Raw genomic sequence first — 18,854 nt, 5'->3', positions numbered from 1 at the left:
CGGTCTCAGGAGAGCCTCCCTATCGCTGTTTACAGCAAGCTAGCAAAGCAAGCAAGCATGCGCCGTAGCGCCACAGCCAGGAAAGGACAGGTGCACATAAAAAATGGCAGCTAGCTGACAAATTTCAGTATGCATCTTACAGAAGGGAACAGACAGACCAATACTTACAAACAAATAGTGCACTTATTATTCATGTAGGAATGATGATCTATTTAGGAAAGCAATCCGGTTGCTCTGGCAAGACCTAAACCACGGTGTTGGCAGAGAGGCCCTTAGCATCTCAAACCCTGGTGTTAAATACCTTTAGAGTCCAGATGAGCTGTCGATCAAGAAATTGGACGGTCCTGACGAAACCCAGACCCCTCCCTTTTCCGACCAGAAGACTCTGACCGGAGTCACTGTACTACTAGGTTAAAAACATCCTCCCTGTCAAGGCCAGAGCTTGAAGCCACATATCTAGATGTTTTGGCTTCGAGGCCGGAACTCAGAAATGTAAACGGTTCTGCTATATATTTTTATGAGCCCTTTTTTGATATTGGTGGTATCATGCTTTGAGAAGACATTTCTTTCAGAGCAGAGCGCCATGTGCCTTTTCAGGCTGAAGAGCCTCCTGCAAAGCCTTATGGGAGAGAACCAAATAGTGAGGCCTCAGCCAATCCAAGCATACAGCAAGCTAGCAACCAAAGGACAACGAAGTGTGAGAGCCACTGTAACCAAAAGCACTAAACTCCGAAAGTGGGCTGCGCCTCAAAGTCTCCCAAATCCTATATAATAAGAATATACAAGTTCCACCAATAAGAATTCACAAATATTGCTCTGTGGAAAACTGTACAACACTGTAATCAAAGTCAGTACAAATGAACTCACAAATGGCGAAATAGGATGTAATTAAGCAAAATCAGACTAACCAATAGCTGAGACGTCCTACAAAACTGGGAACACGAACAGTCAAAGATTACAGTAACAGCAAAGAACAACTACATTCAGAGATAACAGTAACAGCGATACAAGGTATGGTTTCCTTGTTTCCATAAGAGTTCTTCTTCAGTCACTGCTACAGTGAGAATGAATCTATGTTGAATGAAACAGTATGAAAAAAGCTTTTAAACCTCCCAAAAAAGCTTTTAAAGCCTACACCAGTTTGGTGTGGTGGTTAAATGCACGGACTCTAATCTGGGAGAGCTGGGTTTGAGTCCCCACTCCTCCACTTGAACCTGCTGGATGACCTTGGGCAAGCCATAGTTCTGATAAGAGCTGTCCTTGAAAAAGAGCAGTTTCTGTCAGAGCTCTCTCAGCCCCACCTACCTCACAGGGCGCCTGTTGTGGGGAGGGGAAGGGAAAGGAGTTTGTAAGCCGCTCTGAGACTCCTTTGGGTAGTGAAGGGCGGGATATAAATCCAATCTCTTCTCTCTTCCTCTTCCCAAGGGAATGACTTGGTGATAATCTCCCGGCTGTACAGAAATGCCCCGTCTCGCTTATAATTTGGCCACATGGGGTTTGGCTCACCCACTGGCCCTCTAGGATGGGAGGCCTCTCTGCCTGCCTGGTGATGTAGCCATTAGGGAACAATGAACTAGACCTGCTCTGTGAGGCAGTCGCTCCACAGCCTTTCCCCTCTGGGCATACAGCCTTCAAAGGGGAAGAGGTCACGGGATAATTCTAGGCAGCTGCAGGCCTGGCCCCTGAAGAGCAGGAGAACTTCCTCAGTCGCCTCCCGTTGCTGAACAACAGGCCGCTGCCCCGAATGCTGACAACAGGAGGGCTTCCCGGGACCCTTCCGGAAGAGCCCCTGGTCTCGAAAGAGGACAAACAGGCTTGACCTGTCCTGGGAGAGTCTGGCTGTCCCCAGAACAGGGCTTCTCGTTCTCCTCAAGGCCCTGGAGGGAAGATCCCGAGCGGTGAATTGGGGACGACGATCGGCAGTCCTTTTATGAGTTGCCCAAAAGCGCAAGCGAAAGAATAGCAGGAAGATGCCGAATCTTCGGAGACTGGTCTTTGGCATTTCCACCCATCACTCACGGTGCTGAAGACGCAAGCGGGTTTCCTCTTCGGGAGAGCAGTCGGGATGGAAAAGCCGAAGAAACCGCTGCTGTTAAACTGGGCGTCGAAAGTGGCGTACCTCTCCCACGAAGCCCCGGAGGAGGGTAACCGCTTCCGACGCTATGGCATAGAAGACTATAGAAGGTGCATAGAAGACCTGTTGTACTCAGCAACAGGCCCGTAGCCAGGATATTGTGGCTTGTGAGGCAAATTTTTTGCCGGTGGGGCTGCCATTATTTTTCTGTCTGTCTTTAAGTCCCAGTTTCTAAACGAAGGGGAAAATCCCACCGCTTAAGGACACTTAAAGGAAAATATGAAATAGGGAGGGGGACTTTTAATTTTTTTAAAAAATGTTAAAAATAATTTAAAAACCATTTTCATGAGGAAATCTTGTGGGGCTGGCCCTTTAAGGAAGGGGCGGAGCCCCAAATAACCCCACTGTAGCTACGGGCCTGTCCAGCTAGGGTTGCCAACCTCCAGGTGGGGCCTGGGGATCTCCCGCTTTTACAACTGATCTCCAGCTGACAGAGATCAACTCCCCTGGAGAAAATGGCTGCTTTTGAGGGAGGACTCTATGGCATTGGACCATGCCGAGGCCCCTCCCCTCCCCAAACCCCGCCCTCTCCCGGCTCCACCCCCAAAGTCTCCAGATATTTTCCAACCTAGACCTGGCAACCCTATGTTCAGCAGTGTCCTGTTATGTTTTCCTCTAAACCAGGCATTCCCAACATGGTGCCCATGGGCACCCAACACCTTTCCTGGCACCTGCCAAACGTTTTTAGAAAGCAGATGGGGCTTTTGCTAAGTACCGCTTCTGATTGGCTACTGAAGATTGGATTGGCCGTACAGATTTGTTTTTTTAAGTTGCTTTGGCAGCCGCTGCCGCCACAGCACAGGAATCCTCACTGTGTGACCGAAGGTGTGGACATGAAAATATTTTCAAAACAACATGTTCATTTTAAATAACATGTTCATTTTAAATGACATTCAGTTAAACAGAACTTCTGGCTGAAATACTAAAGAGTTACTATTGAGTTAAGAATGACTCACTCCTTGGGATGTTCTGGTTGGCTCCATCCTCTTGTGGCAGCCATTTTGTGGTTGGCTCCATCCTCTTGTGGCAGCCATTTTGTGGTTGGCTCCATCCTCTTGTGGCAGGCATTTTGTGGATGGCTCTGCCTCGTGTGCTAGCCGTTTTGTGGTTGGCTCCGCCTCTTGTGGCAGCCATTTTCTGGTTGGCTCCACCCTCTTGTGGCAGCCATTTTTTTTGTTTCGCCCACCACCTCATGTCAGAATTCCAAAAGTGCCCACAGGCTCGAAAAGTCTAAGGACCATTGCACTATGCAGTACAGTAACGTCTCAACTGAGAGACATGTGACATCTGCGATGTAGACCATGGGTCCCCGACATGGCACCCCCCAAATGTTTTCAGGAAGCGGGTGCGGCCCGGTAGGGCTTCTGCCCAGCAAAGCTTCTGGCTGTTGGGGACTGACTGGCTGTTCAGATTTTTTTGAGTGTTACTTTGGCAGCGGCTGCCACCAAAGCACAAGGATGTACACACCAGAGGGTAGAGATAGAATTTAACGAGATCAGAACACACTGGAAAAGTGGGCGGATGTGAACAAGATGCAATTTTAAAAGGATAAGTGCCGAGTTCTACATCTGGGCGACAAGAATGGATGGGGGATACACTTCTGGGCAGCAGTGTGTGTGAACAAGTTCTTGGGGTACGGGTGGACCGTAAGTTAAAGATGAGCAGCCGGTGTGATGCAGCAACAAAAATGGCTAATGCGATCTTGGGGTATATCAACAGAGGCATAGCATCCAGTTTGCAAGGTGTCATAGTCCCGCTGTACACTGCACTGGTCAGGCCGCACCTGGAGTCTTGTGTGCAGTTCTGGAGTGTAGTTTGCCGGGGTTCAAAGAAGACAGGACACAAACACTCTGCAGGAACTGACTGAAGCCTCTTAGCTTCCCAGCGTTTATTTATAAGCTTCTAGTTTCTAGTTTCCCCCCTTCCCTCTCTCCCTCACGTAAGGGAAAGTTACAAGCATTCAAGCATCCTTTCGGAATGTGTTTTCTAACAGCCGCTCTCCCTCATCATTCCCGTCTCTTCTGCCAAGGCCAAATGACTGCTTCATTAAGCAGTACCTCATGCTCTCAGCACACGAATACTTTTGGGTTCCCAATCTCCAGCCAGGAGAACAGTGATCTTCCTGCAGGAACAATGTTAACACTCCCGGGCCTGCCTCTCAAGAGTGGACATCGTTCCTACACTGGAGGCCTCACTTCATAAAGGACGTGGATAGAATGGAGCGGCCGCAGAGGAGAGCAACAAGGGAGGGGGGCTATGAGGAAAGGCTGAGGGACTTGGGAATGTTCAGTCTGGAGAAGAGGAGGTTGAGGAGGGACAGGATGGCTCTCTTGCAGTATCTGAAGGTCTGTCCCTTAGAGGAGGGCAGGGAGCTGTTCCTGTTGGCAGCAGAGGACAGGACTCACAAGAATGGGTTGAAATTAAGGGCAGGAAGGTACCGGCTGGATATGAGGGGAAACTTTTTGACAGTCAGAGTTGTGCAAGAGTGGAATCAGCTGCCTGGGGAGGTGGTGAGCTCCCCCTCCCTGGCAGTCTTTAAGCAGCGGCTGGACAAACACTAGGCCAGGGGTGGCCAAACTCGCTTAACGTAAGAGCCACACAGAATAAACATCAGATGTTGAGAGCTGCGAGACCTGAACAGATATCACACACTTTTTTGTTGGGAAAGATGCAAATTCACTTTTTATTAGCATGAAATGAGACTGCCAGAAATAAAAACAAAAGGGGTAAAAGCAGATATTGATCATATTTATTTGTCCCATGAGATTTCTTTGTTTGCTCATGATATTTATCTAAGAGAGAGAGAGAGAGGTGGAAAGAAAGAATGAAAGAGGTGGAAAGAAAGAGAGAGAGAGAAACAAAGAAAGCAAATAGATGGGGGAGGGAGGAGGAAGGAAAGAAAGAAAGAAGAGAGAGAGAGAAAGGAAGGAAGAAGGGAGAGAGAGAGACAAAGCAAGGTGGAAAGAAAGAAAGTGGAAAGAAGTCACATAGATGGGGGGAGGGAGGTGGAAAGAAAGCAGCTTTAACTTTAAATGTGTCCTCCCCTTCGTTTCCCCAGCCGCTTTTTCGGGAGCCGCACAATATGTGTGAAAGGGCCACATGCGGCTCCTGAGCCACAGTTTGGCCACCCCTGCTCTAGGCTGATCCTACCTTGAACAGGGGGTTGGACTAAATGGCCTGCAGGACCCATTCCGGCTCTATGATTCTACGACTCTATGACTGGAGGTCGCCGTGGCAATCCTTTTGTGGCTGGCTCCGCCTCCTGCGTCGGCCATTTTGTGGCCGCTCCCACAATGCCCTGTCAGAATTCCAAATGTACCCACAGGCTCGGAAAAGGTTGGGGAGATGCCTGATGTAGACGAGCTGCAAAACGATCATCTAGTCCACTGCCTGGCTCTCCTTCTCTGTTGCGTTCCTTCCCTTCGCCACAGCACAGAGTACACGGCTGCCCTGGAGTGTGGGAGACGAGCGTTCATTTGGAAGCCCGTTCCGGCAGCTTCCCGCATTGGCTGTGCTGCCAGAAAATGTGACGGGCGCCAAAGAACAATCAAAAGAGGACTGCTGTTTTCGGTGCCACGGATTGAAGACAGTGAATGCTTTGCATCGATTCAGGGGATTTCTCATTGCTTTCGGTTACCTGGGGCATTGGGTCACTTGCCTAATAGTATTATATTGGTAGTGCTGGCATGGTACTTGAGGGGGGGTGGGGAAGAGATTGTGGACCCCCGAGACTCTCTTGGTGGTGATGGAAAGGGCCGTCACGTCGCAGCCAACTTCTGGCGACCCCCGTAGGGTTTTCAAGGCAAGAGGCGGTCAGAGGTGGCTTGCCATTGCCTGCCTCTGCGTAGCGACCCCGGACTTCCTTGGGGGTCTCCCGTTCAAGAACTAACCAAGGCCGACCCTGCTTAGCTTCTGAGACCTGACGAGATCAGGGTAGCCTGAGCCCTCCAGATCAGGACAGAAATAAACAGAGGTGGGTTGCCATTGCCTGCCTCTGCATCGCAACCCTGGACTTCTGTGGTGGTCTCCCATCCGAGTACTAACCAGGGCCGACCCTGCTTAGCTTCTGAGATCTGACAAGATCGGGCTCGCCTGGGCCACCCAAGTCAAGGCAAGAGGTGAACATAGGGGGTTTGCCCTTGCCTGCCTCTGCGTAGCGACCCTGGGCTTCCTTGGTGGTCTCCCATCCAAGTAACCCTTTGGCAGTGTCCCATCCAAGGGCCAGCCTTGCTTAGCTTCCAAGATCTGATTCGATCAGGGGGAAAGAGGTGGGTTTGCCATTGCCTGCCTCTGCGTAGCGACCCTGGGCTTCCTTGGCGGTCTCCCATCCAAGTACCAACCAGGGCCGACCCTGCTTAGCTTCTGAGATCTGATGAGATTGGGCTAGCCTGGGCCATCCAAGTCAGAGCCAAAGATGTTCAGAGGCGGTTTTGCCACTGCCTGCCTCTGCATAACGACCCTGGGCTTCCTTGGTGGTCTCCCATCCGAGTACTAACCAGGGCCCACCCTGCTTAGCTACTGAGACCTGATGAGATCAGGGTAGCCTGGGCCCCCCAGGTCAGGACAGAGATAAACGGAAGTGGTTTGGCCATTGCCTTCCTCTGCATAGCAACCCTGCACTCCTGTGGTGGTCTCCCATCTGAGTGCTAACCAGGGCCGACCCTGCTTAGCTTCGGAGATCTGACGAGAGTGGGCTAGCCCGGGCCATCCAGGTCAAGCCAAGAGATGAGTAGACGTGGTTTTGCCATTCCCTTCCTCTGCATAGCAACCCTGGGCTTCCTTGGTGGTCTCCCATCCAAGCAGGGCCCACCCTGCTTAGCTTCCCAGATCTCAAGAGATGGAGCTAGTCAGGGCACGAATCTCTTAGCTAGCAGGTCAAGTTTTATTATTCTTGTTTCCTTCAGGGTCCGTGGGGCTGCAGACCGACTGCAGCACCTGGAAAAGGAGGCGGAGGCCCGTACCAAGCAGCACAGCGTTCAGGTGGACCAGCTGCGGCTGAAGGTGCAGGACCTGGAGAGCGCCCTGCGTGTGGAGAGGCAGAGTGCCACGGAGGAGAAGTGAGTACGGGCAGAGCGCAGGAGGAAGGAGTGGCGGTTCCGCTAAGTGTCGCCCAGCCTGAACTCCGTGGCAAGTTCCCGTCACCTGAGGAGGCTTTCTCAGTCTGGTGTCGTGGTTAGGAGCGCGGACTCTAATCTGGAAGAACCGGGTTTGATTCCCCACTCCTCCACATGCAGCTGCTGGTGTGACCTTGGGTCAGTCGCAAGTTCTCTCTGCGCTGTTCTCTCAGGAGCAGTCCGCGGGAGAGCTCTCTCAGCCCCACCTACCTCACGGGGTGTCTGTTGTGGGGAGGGGAAGGGAAAGGAAATCGTAGGTCGCTCTGAGACTCCTTCGGGTAGTGACGGGCGGGGTATAAATCCAATCTCTTCTTCTCTGAAAACAGCCATCCTGAAACAAACAGCCAGTGTGGTGCTGTGGTTAAGAGAGGCAGACTCTAACTTGGAGAGCCGGGTTGGATTCCCCAAAACAAAACAAAAGGGATCACAGATATCCATAGGAAAAAACCACAAGCAAATCCTGTGATAAGACCAACATTTATAAGATTAACATAGCTTTTCTAAAACACAACAATTTATCCCTATTTCTCACTTATACAATATTGCAAAAAATAGTACACATAGTCCATCTTAATGAGTACCCGGTTGTGAACTCATTTCAACTTTAAAGTCTTCCTCAGACGTAATCCAATATTTAAAGGAGGTTTCAGCTTCTTAAATCCAGCTCAGCATTGTAAATTCTAAATTTCTTAATTTCCTTCATAATGTCTTCTGGTTCCATAATAAGTGTTTATTTCTGGAGCAAGCCCATCCTCTGTATGTGCAAAAAAGCCTCCTGAATCTTACTGGCCATGCTCTCCACAAACACCAACTTATTTAGGTAGTAGCAATCCAGTCCTTATTATATATTATATCTGGCTAAAGCCTTCATTATTATGGTTGGTAAATGCACTATATTTTTTCACCCGGCTAAAGCCTTCATTTTCTATCTGGCAAATGCCTTGGGTCAGTCATAAGTTCTTTCAGAGCTGTTCTCTCAAGGGCAGCTTCTGTCAAGAGCTCTCTCAGCCCCACCTACCTCCCAGGGTGTCTGTTGTGGGAAGGGAAAGAAGTTTGTAAGCCACTCTGAGACTCCTTTGGGTAGTGAAGGACGGGGTATAAATCCAATCTCTTCTTCTTCTTCTTTTACCTCACAGGGTGTCTGTTGTGGGGAGGGGAAGGGAAAGGAGTTTGTAAGCCACTCTGAGACTCCTTTGGGTAGTGAAGGGCGGGGTATAAATCCAATCTCCTCTTCTTCTTACCTCACAGGGTGTCTGTGGTGGGGAGGGGAAGGGAGAGGAGTTTGTAAGCCACTCTGAGACTCCTCTGGGTAGTGAAGGGCAGGGTATAAATCCATTCTTCTTCTTCTCCTCCTCCTCCCTCTCTCTCTTTCTCCCTCCTGCACAGGAAGAAACTAGCCCAGCTCCAGGGGGCGTATCACCAGCTCTTCCAAGAGTACGACGCCCACATCAAAGCCAGCATGGAGAACGAGAAGCGAAGCATGGAGAACGAGAAGCGAATCAAGGTGGGCGAAGGCATGCAAGCCGTCAAGGCAGGCCTTGGGGGTGGCGTGGAAGAGATGGCCGCGACTGGGCTCTCTGGCGTTCCTTTCAGCGGGAGCGGACCGGCCTTTAAGGCCCCTGGGGGAAGTCCCAGTGGGCTGGGAATCGGTAGCCCTTGTGGGGCGGGGAAGGAGGCAGCCGGGCGGCCCGAGAAGGGTTTGTCCCTCTCTTGGACAGGAGGCCTTCCTCAAGGCCGTTTTCGAAAAACCTCTTGGTCTGCCCTTGTAACGCCCGCACAGTCGACACATTACCTCAGACTTTTGTTTATCTATTTGTTTATCTTCATTTAATTTGATTTTTATACCGCTCAGGGCGGGTCACAAAGTCACAAATCTCAGTAGCGATCGTTAAAATGATCAAAACGGTCCTTTAAAACAGTAGCAGAAACCACAGCCAAGGTCCATGTTACCGTGCTCAGATCCTAAGTCAGCGATTTCGGTCGGGGAGGCCAAAAATGGATTCCGGAAGTCCGCCACCTCAACCGAAAGCCCTGCGGAACAGTCCCGTTTTACAGGCCCTGCGGAACCGTGATAAATCCCGCAGGGTCCCGATCTTGAGTGGGAGCTTGTTCCGTGAGGCTGGGGCCAGGGCAGAAAAGGCCGTTGCCCCGGTTGAGGCTAGTCGGACATCGTCGTGGCCGTGGGCAACCAGTAAACGTTGGTCGATTGAGCACAGTGCTCTGCGGGGCACATATGGGGAGAGGTGATCCCAAAGATATGCTTCCTCTAAGCTGTGGAGTGTTGTGAGCAAAAACTCCACTTTATGAGCCACTGGCATTCAAGTTGCGAGTGAGCGATTTGGCTGCTGTATAAATTAGTGTGCTCTGGAGCCCTCCTTCCTGAGCTAAGACAGAAGGTATAGATAGGGGCTCTGGGGCAAGGGATGCTCTGTCTTCTTGGTGCTTGGGGGGGGTCAACAGTGGGAGGGCTTCTAATGTCCTGGCCCCACTGGTGGACCTCCTGATGGCACCTGGTATTTCTGGCCACTGTGTGACACAGAGTGTTGGGCTGGATGGGCCTCTGGCCTGATCCAACATTGGCATCTCTTATGTTCTTATGTAAATCTGTGAGCCGGAGGCTAAGAAACCGTGAGCTGGCTCACACTAACTCAGCTTAGAGGGAACACTGCGCGTATCGGGCTTTAAAGGTTAACACCAGAAACTGGAACTGGATTCAGTAGTCTGTTGGCCGCCGGTGCAGTTGGCGCCGGCACTGGCTGGATGCAAGCCCTCACAGGCATCGCTGTCAGCATCTGCACCGCCACATTCTGCACCAGCCACATGTTCCGGGTCAAGTTCTGCTTCCGACTGCCGTCTCAGGTCTTGGACCAGCAGGCCGCTGAACTATCCGACCAACTGCAGCAAGCGGAGGAGGCCCTGGTGGCCAAGCAGGAGCTGATCGACAAGCTGAAGGAGGAGGCCGAACAGCACAAAGCAATCATGGAGACGGTGCCAGTGCTGAAGGCGCAGGTGAGTCAGAGGCCCCAGGGGCCAATCAGAAGCCCTGCTGGGCAAAAACCCCACCTCCTTTCTATAAAAAAACACTCGACAGGCACCAGAAAAGTTGTCATGGGTGCCATGGCGCCCACAGGCGCCCTGTTGGGGAGCCCTGGTCTAGGGAGTGAAGCACGGCCGAGGAAGGATGAGGGGGGTCAGCATCTAGACAAAGCATGTGAGCAGCTCACCAAGGCGTTAAGTAACAGCGCCCCTCTCCCTCTGTGCTCAGGCGGAGATCTACAAGACGGACTTCTTGGCGGAGCGTCACGCGCGCGAGAAGCTCCACGAACAGCGGGAGGCCCTGCTGGAGCAGCTGGCACAACTGCAGCGAGACTGTGAGAAGCTGAAGGCCGATTCAGAGGGTGCCAGCCGGTGAGTGGGTGGAGGGAGTGCCCGTCTAAGACAAGCATCTTTATCATGAGGTGTGTGTGTTTGTTTTTACGACAGTCACATGTGACTGAGTCATAGTGACCAAAGATAACCTCCACATTCAGAGGCACCAACCAAGCCTCTGAATCCCAGAGCCAAGAGGCAACATCAGGGGAAGGCCTCGGCTTCTCTGCCCTGTGGTTCGACCTCCAGAGGAACTGGTGTGAGACAGGAGGCTGGACTAGATGGACCCTCACTGGTCTGACCCAGCAGGGCTCTTCTGAGGTTCTTCTTCCTTTTTTTTTTTAAAGCCCCCCGAAGTGGAATTTTTAATTTGCATTTCTATAAAACCACACCAGAAATTGGGGAGGGAAAGTCTACAATCTATAGGAAAAAGTAAAGAAACCTAACTAAAAAACCAAGAATGGAGGTTTTACAATGCTTAAAACATAGTTGTTACTCTTATACATTTGCTTTCCAACATGAAGAGTGCCCGCCAATCATCGCTTCTGCTGACAAACCCTGCTTATCTGACTGAACAGAGAGTAATTCCAAAGCTATAACACACACAATCACAGCCCTTAAGAAAAAATTAGCATCTCCACGGTCCCCCCCCCCGGCAAAACCTTTAAAACCAATGTTCCCTCAGTAAGAACATTACAATACGTTTTTCTTCTTCCGTCTTCGATGTATCTTCTTTCTTCAATTATCTTTTAGTTTTTATAAGTCCGGATCTGTCCATTCATGATATAAACCAAGTTCCTTTTTTCCTGGGACATCGCTTCCATAAACATCTTAGGTCAAAAGAGTCTTTCCTTGCGTTGCAATAACAACACGCTCATTGGAGATTCCAACCTTTCTCTTAGCAAGCAGATCATATAAAGTTAGGGTAGCGAGCCCTTTACTCCAAAAAAACGCTTTTCGATCAGCTTGCCAGTCCAGCCACAAAGAACTAAACTTAGAGTCTCCTTGCCATTCATACGTCTCTATGATTAATGTACTTTAAAAGTGTAGCTGCTTTTAGTACAGATCCAGATCGCTTCTCACTTTAGCCACCAGAGGGCCCACGATTCACTTTAAAGACAGAGTCTGTGGTTAGGTCACAACCTAACTTTCCACTGTCCTCCTTTCTGAAGAAAGCATTGGTCCCTCCTCCCTCTTCGCCTCTCGTTGCCATCTTTTGGAGATGTTTACATCAGCCGAAAAAGAATGCCAAAGTCTCTAAGGTGTGTTTAAACGCTCCGCTGTCTTTTAGAAAAACTCCCCGCTACAGTCCATCGCCACAGTTTGATCAGTCCCTCTATCCTTGCTTTCGCATTTGCTTAGAACGTCGGGAGATAGGGCATCCCCTCCCCCCCTCCGTTTATACGCTTATAGTGGAGGGACTTCACTTCTAGGCTTTAGTGTCTCGTTTCAACGACAACTCACTCATCAATCCTTGAATCGATCCACCAGGTCCTAAGACGGCCCCTGGGATCACGCCAGGCAGAGAAAATCGCTAAACCTCCAAATGCTTGTTCCGGTGGTCGCTTCTAATCCAGTACTGGGAATCAGGGCAGGACCTTCAGGGCAGAGAGTAGCCCCCCTGTACCAGCTACCGGCCGGAGGTGGGGCTCTCCAAAGCCCCCTGGCTAGAAGCCCATTGCCTATGGGCTTCATGGGGGAGCGTGCACAATCACGCTCCCTCCTAATCCCCGATTCATGGCACACGTCTCTCGGTGGAGCCCGGAGACACCACCATCGTTCAAAGCGCCAAAACCGGAAGCCTTGTGATGTTCTTATCAGTTAAAAACCTTGGCCCTCCAGAGGAACTGGCTGGTTGCTGTGTGAGGTGGGATGCTGGACTAGATGAACCACTGGTCTGATCCAGCAGGGCCCTTCTGGTGTTCTGATAAGGGGAAGGCCTCGACCTCTGTGCCCTGTTGCTGGCCCTCCAGAGGAACTGGCTGGTTGCTGTGTGAGGTGGGATGCTGGACTAGATGAACCACTGGTCTGATCCAGCAGGGCCCTTCTGGTGTTCTGATAAGGGGAAGGCCTCGACCTCTGTGCCCTGTTGCTGGCCCTCCAGAGGAACTGGCTGGTTGCTGTGTGAGGTGGGATGCTGGACTAGATGAACCACTGGTCTGATCCAGCAGGGCCCTTCTGGTGTTCTGATAAGGGGAAGGCCTCGACCTCTGTGCCCTGTTGCTGGCCCTCCAGAGGAACTGGCTGGTTGCTGTGTGAGGTGGGATGCTGGACTAGATGAACCACTGGTCTGATCCAGCAGGGCCCTTCTGGTGTTCTGATAAGGGGAAGGCCTCGACCTCTGTGCCCTGTTGCTGGCCCTCCAGAGGAACTGGCTGGCCCCTGTGTGAAGCAGGATGCTGGATTGGATGGACCACTAGTCTGATCCAGCAGGGGACTTATTATGTTCTCCTCAGGGCAAGGCCTCAGCGCCCACGCCCTGTCGTTGGCCCATTTCAATGTATCTGAGGAAGTGTGCGTGCACACGAAAGCACAGACCTTGAATAAAACTTGGATGGTCTTAAAGGTGCCCCTGGACTAAACTTTGTTCTACAGGGATATAGGTCAAGCTGTGTGTATGTCTGACCCACGGCCTCTGTGGGAACTGAGATCTCCCGCGTCCTCCTTTGGGGTCCCCCAAGGTTTCAGAACCTGTCGGCAACTTTGGAATTGAGACCCAGCGGGGCGGGCGCAGCCACAAAACAGTTGCTCCGGCTGACCTCCAGACACCCAGTGAAGATCCTTGCGCTGTAGTGGGAGCCGCTTGCAAAGCGAGATCTCTCAAAATCTGCACAGCCAGTCTGAAGACCTTGCTGGGCCAGAGCCCCACCTAGCCCTGCCCGCTTTCCAAAAAAACACTTGGCGGGTTCCATGAAAGAGACTGGCAGGTGCCACATGGCCAGTGTTCCCTCTAAGCTGAGTTAGTGTGAGCTGGCTCACAGTTGTTTTTTTTTATAAAGATTTTATTAGCTTCCCTAAAAAGGGGAGGTATTTCGCTTAAAAGAAAAAAGGGAAAGGTAGACAGTGGGAGAAAGAGAAAGCTGAGTGATATATAAACTGGTAAATTAAACTGTTAGTAATGTCCAATTAATCTTCTTGGGCTTCTTCTGTGTGTTGTCAAACTTCTTTTCTTAGTCCGGTCTCATGTGATTCTCTGTTAGTATATTAGTAATGTTCCCTTGAGTTTCTGTTAATAATAAAAAAAAAATCTCTTCTGGATAACCGCTTCTTTGCGCTTCTTTGCGTGTTGGGCACTTTTACAATCGCTGACGGGGAGGGGTTTCCTCTGTTGCCTTCTACTTCCGGCTTGTTAAATCCTCCTTCGGGTTGCTGTTAACACACTCAGTTCATGCATTATAAATCCTCTTCCTTTCATGCCTTGGAGGTCCCCAGCTTTGAGAATGGTATTAATTTAATTTCGCTTTTATTTCCGCTCCCAAACTCTCTATTGGGTCCTCCTCGAAACTGTTGACGTATATAAGCGCTTGCCAGGCACTCCTCGCTGTCACAGTTCAAACTTTTCCGTTTTACAAAACTCCCGTCGGATTCACAGCCATAAACAGTCCAAAACACTAAACAGCCGGCTCTCACACACAAGCAAACGCCCAGACGGAAGTCCCTCCCTTCCTCCGCTCGTTTTTGCCCAGCTCCGACATCTTTTCTTTTTTGTTTACTTTTAGAAAGTTCTTAAAGTGTGCTCCAGAGAGACAAAACTTTTTCTCGCTTTAATTCAAATACATCAAGGGAAAACACCGCTGTTCGCTCAGTCCATTCCCCCCCTCCTTTTCTTTTTCGCTTATGCAGTTAGAGGATTAACCTCCTCGCCTTTTTCGCTGGGTGGGGGGGGAGCGGTTTTAGATCTTTTTCTTTGCATTTTGACAACTCACAGTTAAGCCGATCTTTTCTTTTTCAACTTTTTCGGATGGTCGCTTTATCACTCGGTGACGTCTGGTGGCTCCGCTAAACCCCGTAAAAACGGGATCGCTCACGCAGCAAGGTCCAAAGGGGCAGGGCATGGCGGGAGCCTCGTCTCCAACCTCTCGGCTGAGAGAGAGACCCCCCCCTCGCTGGCTCACAGTTTTTTAGCCTCCGGCTCACATATTTTTGCCTTAGCTCAGGAAGGACGGCTCCAGAGCAAACTAATTCATGCAGCAGCCAAATCGCTCGCTCACCGCTTTAATGCTGGTAGCTCACCAAGTAGAATTTTTGCTCACAAGACTCCAAAGCTTAGAGGGAGCCTTGCACACGGCCCACGGGCACCATGTTGGGGAACCCCGTCTTGGTCTTGCCCAGATCCCTCTGCCCTGAGTGATGCTGATTATCCATCAGATATGCATCAGGCGCAGTGCTTAAAGCATCTTTCGTTGCTCCTAACCAGTGTTCCCTCTAAGCTGAGTTAGTGTGAGCTAGCTCACTGTTTTTTAGCCTCCGGCTCACACCTTTTTGTCTCAGCTCCGAGCAAACTGATTTATGCAGCAGCCAAACCGCTCACTCAGAACCAGTGCTCCCTCTAAGCTGTGGAGTCCTGTGTGCAAAAATTCTACTTTGTGAGCTACTGGCATTAGAGTTGTGAGCAGGTGATTTGGCTACTGCATAAATTAGTTTGCTCTGGAGCCCTCCTTCCTGAGCGAAGACAAAAATGTGTGAGCCGGAGGTTAAAAAACTGTGAGCTAGCTCACACTAACTCAGCTTAGAGGGAACACTGCTCACCACTTGAATGCCACTTGAATGCCAGGAGCTCACAAAGCAGAATTTTTGCTCACGAGATTCCACAGCTTAGAGGGAGCATTGCTCCCAACCGCACAGCTTATGGAGAAGCCACCTCCTACTACGGGCTGTGTCGTTTATAGCCGATGCTCGGTGTCCCTTCCTCTCCCGTAGGGCCCTAATGGAAGAAATGAGGAATCGCCACGCAGAGATGCGCGCCCCGGCTTCTCAGACACGTGAGTACCGGCACGGCCCTAATTAACCATGTAGCAGGGGTATTCCTGGCATCAAGGTATAACTCAGAGGCTTAAAACAAGTGAAAAGGTGCTAGGCAGAGCCGGGGGAACAAGGCGTTCTGGTTCCTCCTCCTGTCACCTGCATGTATGGGGTACTATCTACAGCAGTGGTGCTCACGGAGAGCCACATGTACTTCCATCCCTGGCATGAGGCCCGCACTGCAGGGAGAGGCTCACAGTTTGCCTTTTCCTCTGGCAGCAGTGATTTCAAGGTGGGAATCCATGGCCATCTACAAGCCCTGGTGGTCAAGGGCGTTACCTGCAGTCTTGAAACATGGAACAGCACTCAGAAGAGCCACATGTGGCTCCCAAGCCACTGAGTATCACTAATCCTAGAGTCTTTTCATCCTGCTCTTCTTCCACAGCGCTTGAGGCAGGGACCATGGTACTTCCTGCCAGGGGTCATTTCGTAGAAAAAGAGGTGCAGGAGCTCATTAGCATAACTCATTGGCATAGCTTATCTGCATTTGCCACACCCCCTGACATCACCGGAAGTGTGTCAGAAGGCAACACCCACCCCTCAGGCTCCACTGGACTGTTTTGGATGGCTAGCTATTGGGGGACGGGACGTGCAGATCTGTCCTCGCAGAGGAGGGAGAGCTTGTACCTGAATAAAACTTGGTCTTAAAAGTCCCACTGGACTGTCTTGGACTGGGGGGCTCTGCAGCTTACCTGGCTGCTTCTTGCTCTGACTGAGGGCTGCTGGGAGCAGGGGGTGGGGCTTGTTGCATGTGCCCGCCCCCTGGGCTCTTTACTGCTGGAGCTCCACTCCCATGTGCTCCTGCAGGAAAGGACCGGCTTCCTGCCCCCATCTTCACAACAAACCTGATAGTGAGTGGCCTGTAGTCACCCAGTGAGCTTTATGGGAATGCGAGGACTATAGTCCCAACACACCACACCACCACGCTGGTCGGAGTTCCGTAGGGGCCCAGGAACGGATCGAGACATTTGTAGGAGCCTGAAGTAGCTCAGCCACAGCTGGGTTGTGGAAACAGAAAAGAGCAAGAGTCCAGGAGCTCCTTAAAGACTAACAAAATTTGGGGCTGGGTAGGAGCTTTTGTGAGTCACTGCTCAATTCTTCAGAATCTGAAGAACTGAGCGGTGACTCACGAAAGCTCATCCCCTGCCACAAACTTTGTTCGTCTTTACGATACTCCTGGACTCTTGGTCCTTTCCACTGCTACAGACCAACACTGCTACCATCTTGATCTGTCCCCATGGGGTGTGGAAGTATCATGACCTAGACAGCCCCAGAAGGTTGGGCCAGAACCAACGGGTTGAAATTAAATCAGAAGAGTTTCTGGCTAAACATGAGGAAGAACTTCTGGACAGTTGGAGCGGTTCCTCAGTGGGACAGGCTTCCTCGGGAGGTGGCGGGCTCTCCTTCTCTGGAGGTTTCCAAGCAGAGGCTAGACGCCCATCTGACAGCAATGTGGATTCCATGAACTTGGGCAGATCGCGAGAAGGGAGGGCAGGAAGGGTCGCCTCAGTGCTTAGTTCTCGTGGTCCTTTCTTACACGCCCAGGGAAGTGCCGATCGCCACTTTGGTGTCAGGAAGCCATTTTTCTCCAGGCCGGTTTGGCCGGGGATCCTGGAGGTTTTTTAGCCATCTTCTGGGCGTGGAACAGGGGGGTCCACTAGGGGTGCAGGAGGTGTTTGTGAATTTCCTGTATTGTCCTGGGGGGTTGGACTAGATGACCCTGGAGGTCCCTCCCAACTCTTATGATTCTGTGTACCGCAGAGTGCTTCAATTAGTGCATCTACCTCTTTGGGTGCGACCTGTGAACACCACTGCCATTGCCTAGCTCAGGGGTCCCCAACCTTTTTGAGCCGGTGGGCACCTTGGGATTCTGGCACAGGGTGGTGGGCGCAGCCCCAGAATGGCCGCCGCGGCTTGCCTTCAGTCATCCCGTGAAGACCCTTGTGTGTGGTGGTGGGCGTGGCCGCCCAAGCAACGTCTTTAAAAATCTGCACAGGCAATCAGCTCTCCGGTGGCAAATCAGAAGCCTGCCTGAGCCAAAGCGACGCTTTTTTTAAAAAACACGACACCCATGAGCACCACTTTGGGAATGCCTGGCCTAGCTGAAGTGTCATGGTTCAGTGCACGGACTCTAATCTGGGAGAACCGGGTTTGATTCCCCGCGCCTCCACTCGCAGCTGTTGGGTGACCTTGGGTCAGTCACAAGTTCTCTCAGAGCTGTCCTCTCAGGGGCAGTCCTCGAAAGAGCTCTCTCAGCCCCGCCTGCCTCACAGGGTGGGGAGGGGAAGGGAAAGGAGTTTGTAAGCCGCTCTGAGACTCCTTCGAGTAGTGAAGGGCGGGGTATATATCTGATCTCTTCTTTTTCTACCAGGGGTGGGTGGGGGAGACACACACACACAGAGGACTTTGAGCTCCGCATATTCACTTGCCGTCCTTGCTGCCCTTCCAGCTTACATGATGGGTGCCGCCCAGTTCCACCCCCCGCTGGCCCCGGGGCCGAGGCACAGCATGGCCGAAGAGCAGCCCGACTACTGCTGCCCCAAGTGCCAGTACAGGGCGCCGGACATGGACACGCTACAGATCCACATCATGGACTGCATCCTGTGAGGGCGATGAAGGAAGAGCTCCCCCGCCTGCGACACTGTGCTTTTGTTGTTGTTGCTGCTGCGTTGCCTTAATTGGAGCCCAGCAGTTCGGCTGCTACGAGTTGACCTTGGACGATTTTGCTCCTCTCCCGCACACCCCCCCCCCAAATTTAACTTTTTTTCCCTTCTCTTTCGAGCGTGGCCGAGCCTGCTGCTATCCTTCGGGGCTCGGAACGGGTATTGCACTGTTCCTTGGGTTGTGACGAACACGTCGCGAGGGTGATGCCGCCCCCCCCCCCTTAGGGACGGGCTGGGTCAGGGCAGACAAGCACAGGGAAGGAGGGCTCTCGTTTTTGGGGTGCGGTAAGAGAAGTTCCCCGTGTGCCTTGTTCGCTTCCCAAAGAGCTGCCTCTTCGAGGCTGATCCTATAGTGCCTTCAAGACTTCCTCAGTCCCGTTGTGGTGAGGTGGGAAACGTATAGAAAAACAAAGCCACACGAAGGGGGCGGGGACGGGGAGGCCGTTTCCCTCTGCTTTCTTAAGAGCTGCTGGTTTCTGCGGCCTCTGGAGAGCCGCTGTATAAATCTTACCTAACAGTTAATTAAAGCAAAGTTCAATATTTCTCCCCACC

The 18,854-nt window shown here is 51.5% G+C and overlaps 1 protein-coding gene across 2 annotated transcripts in view; it reads left to right on the top strand.

The window, feature by feature from the left end:
• Positions 1-18,846, top strand: part of LOC107114301 (NF-kappa-B essential modulator-like) — a 27,599-nt gene extending 8,753 nt beyond the window's left edge. For both annotated transcript variants that reach the window (XM_015415747.1, XM_015415746.1), the window contains exons 6-11: positions 7,039-7,191; positions 8,635-8,752; positions 10,108-10,257; positions 10,514-10,656; positions 15,538-15,599; positions 18,089-18,846. In XM_015415747.1, coding sequence (XP_015271233.1) covers positions 7,039-7,191; positions 8,635-8,752; positions 10,108-10,257; positions 10,514-10,656; positions 15,538-15,599; positions 18,089-18,246 — 784 coding nt within the window. In that variant the 3' untranslated portion in view covers positions 18,247-18,846. The remainder of the gene's footprint in view (positions 1-7,038; positions 7,192-8,634; positions 8,753-10,107; positions 10,258-10,513; positions 10,657-15,537; positions 15,600-18,088) is intronic.
• Positions 18,847-18,854: the final 8 nt, after the last annotated feature.

This window comes from Gekko japonicus, unplaced genomic scaffold (genome assembly GCF_001447785.1).
Source record: "Gekko japonicus isolate JY-2015 unplaced genomic scaffold, Gekko_japonicus_V1.1 scaffold5590, whole genome shotgun sequence".
NCBI lineage: Eukaryota > Metazoa > Chordata > Lepidosauria > Squamata > Gekkonidae > Gekko > Gekko japonicus.
This window is presented reverse-complemented; position numbering and strand designations above follow the sequence as displayed.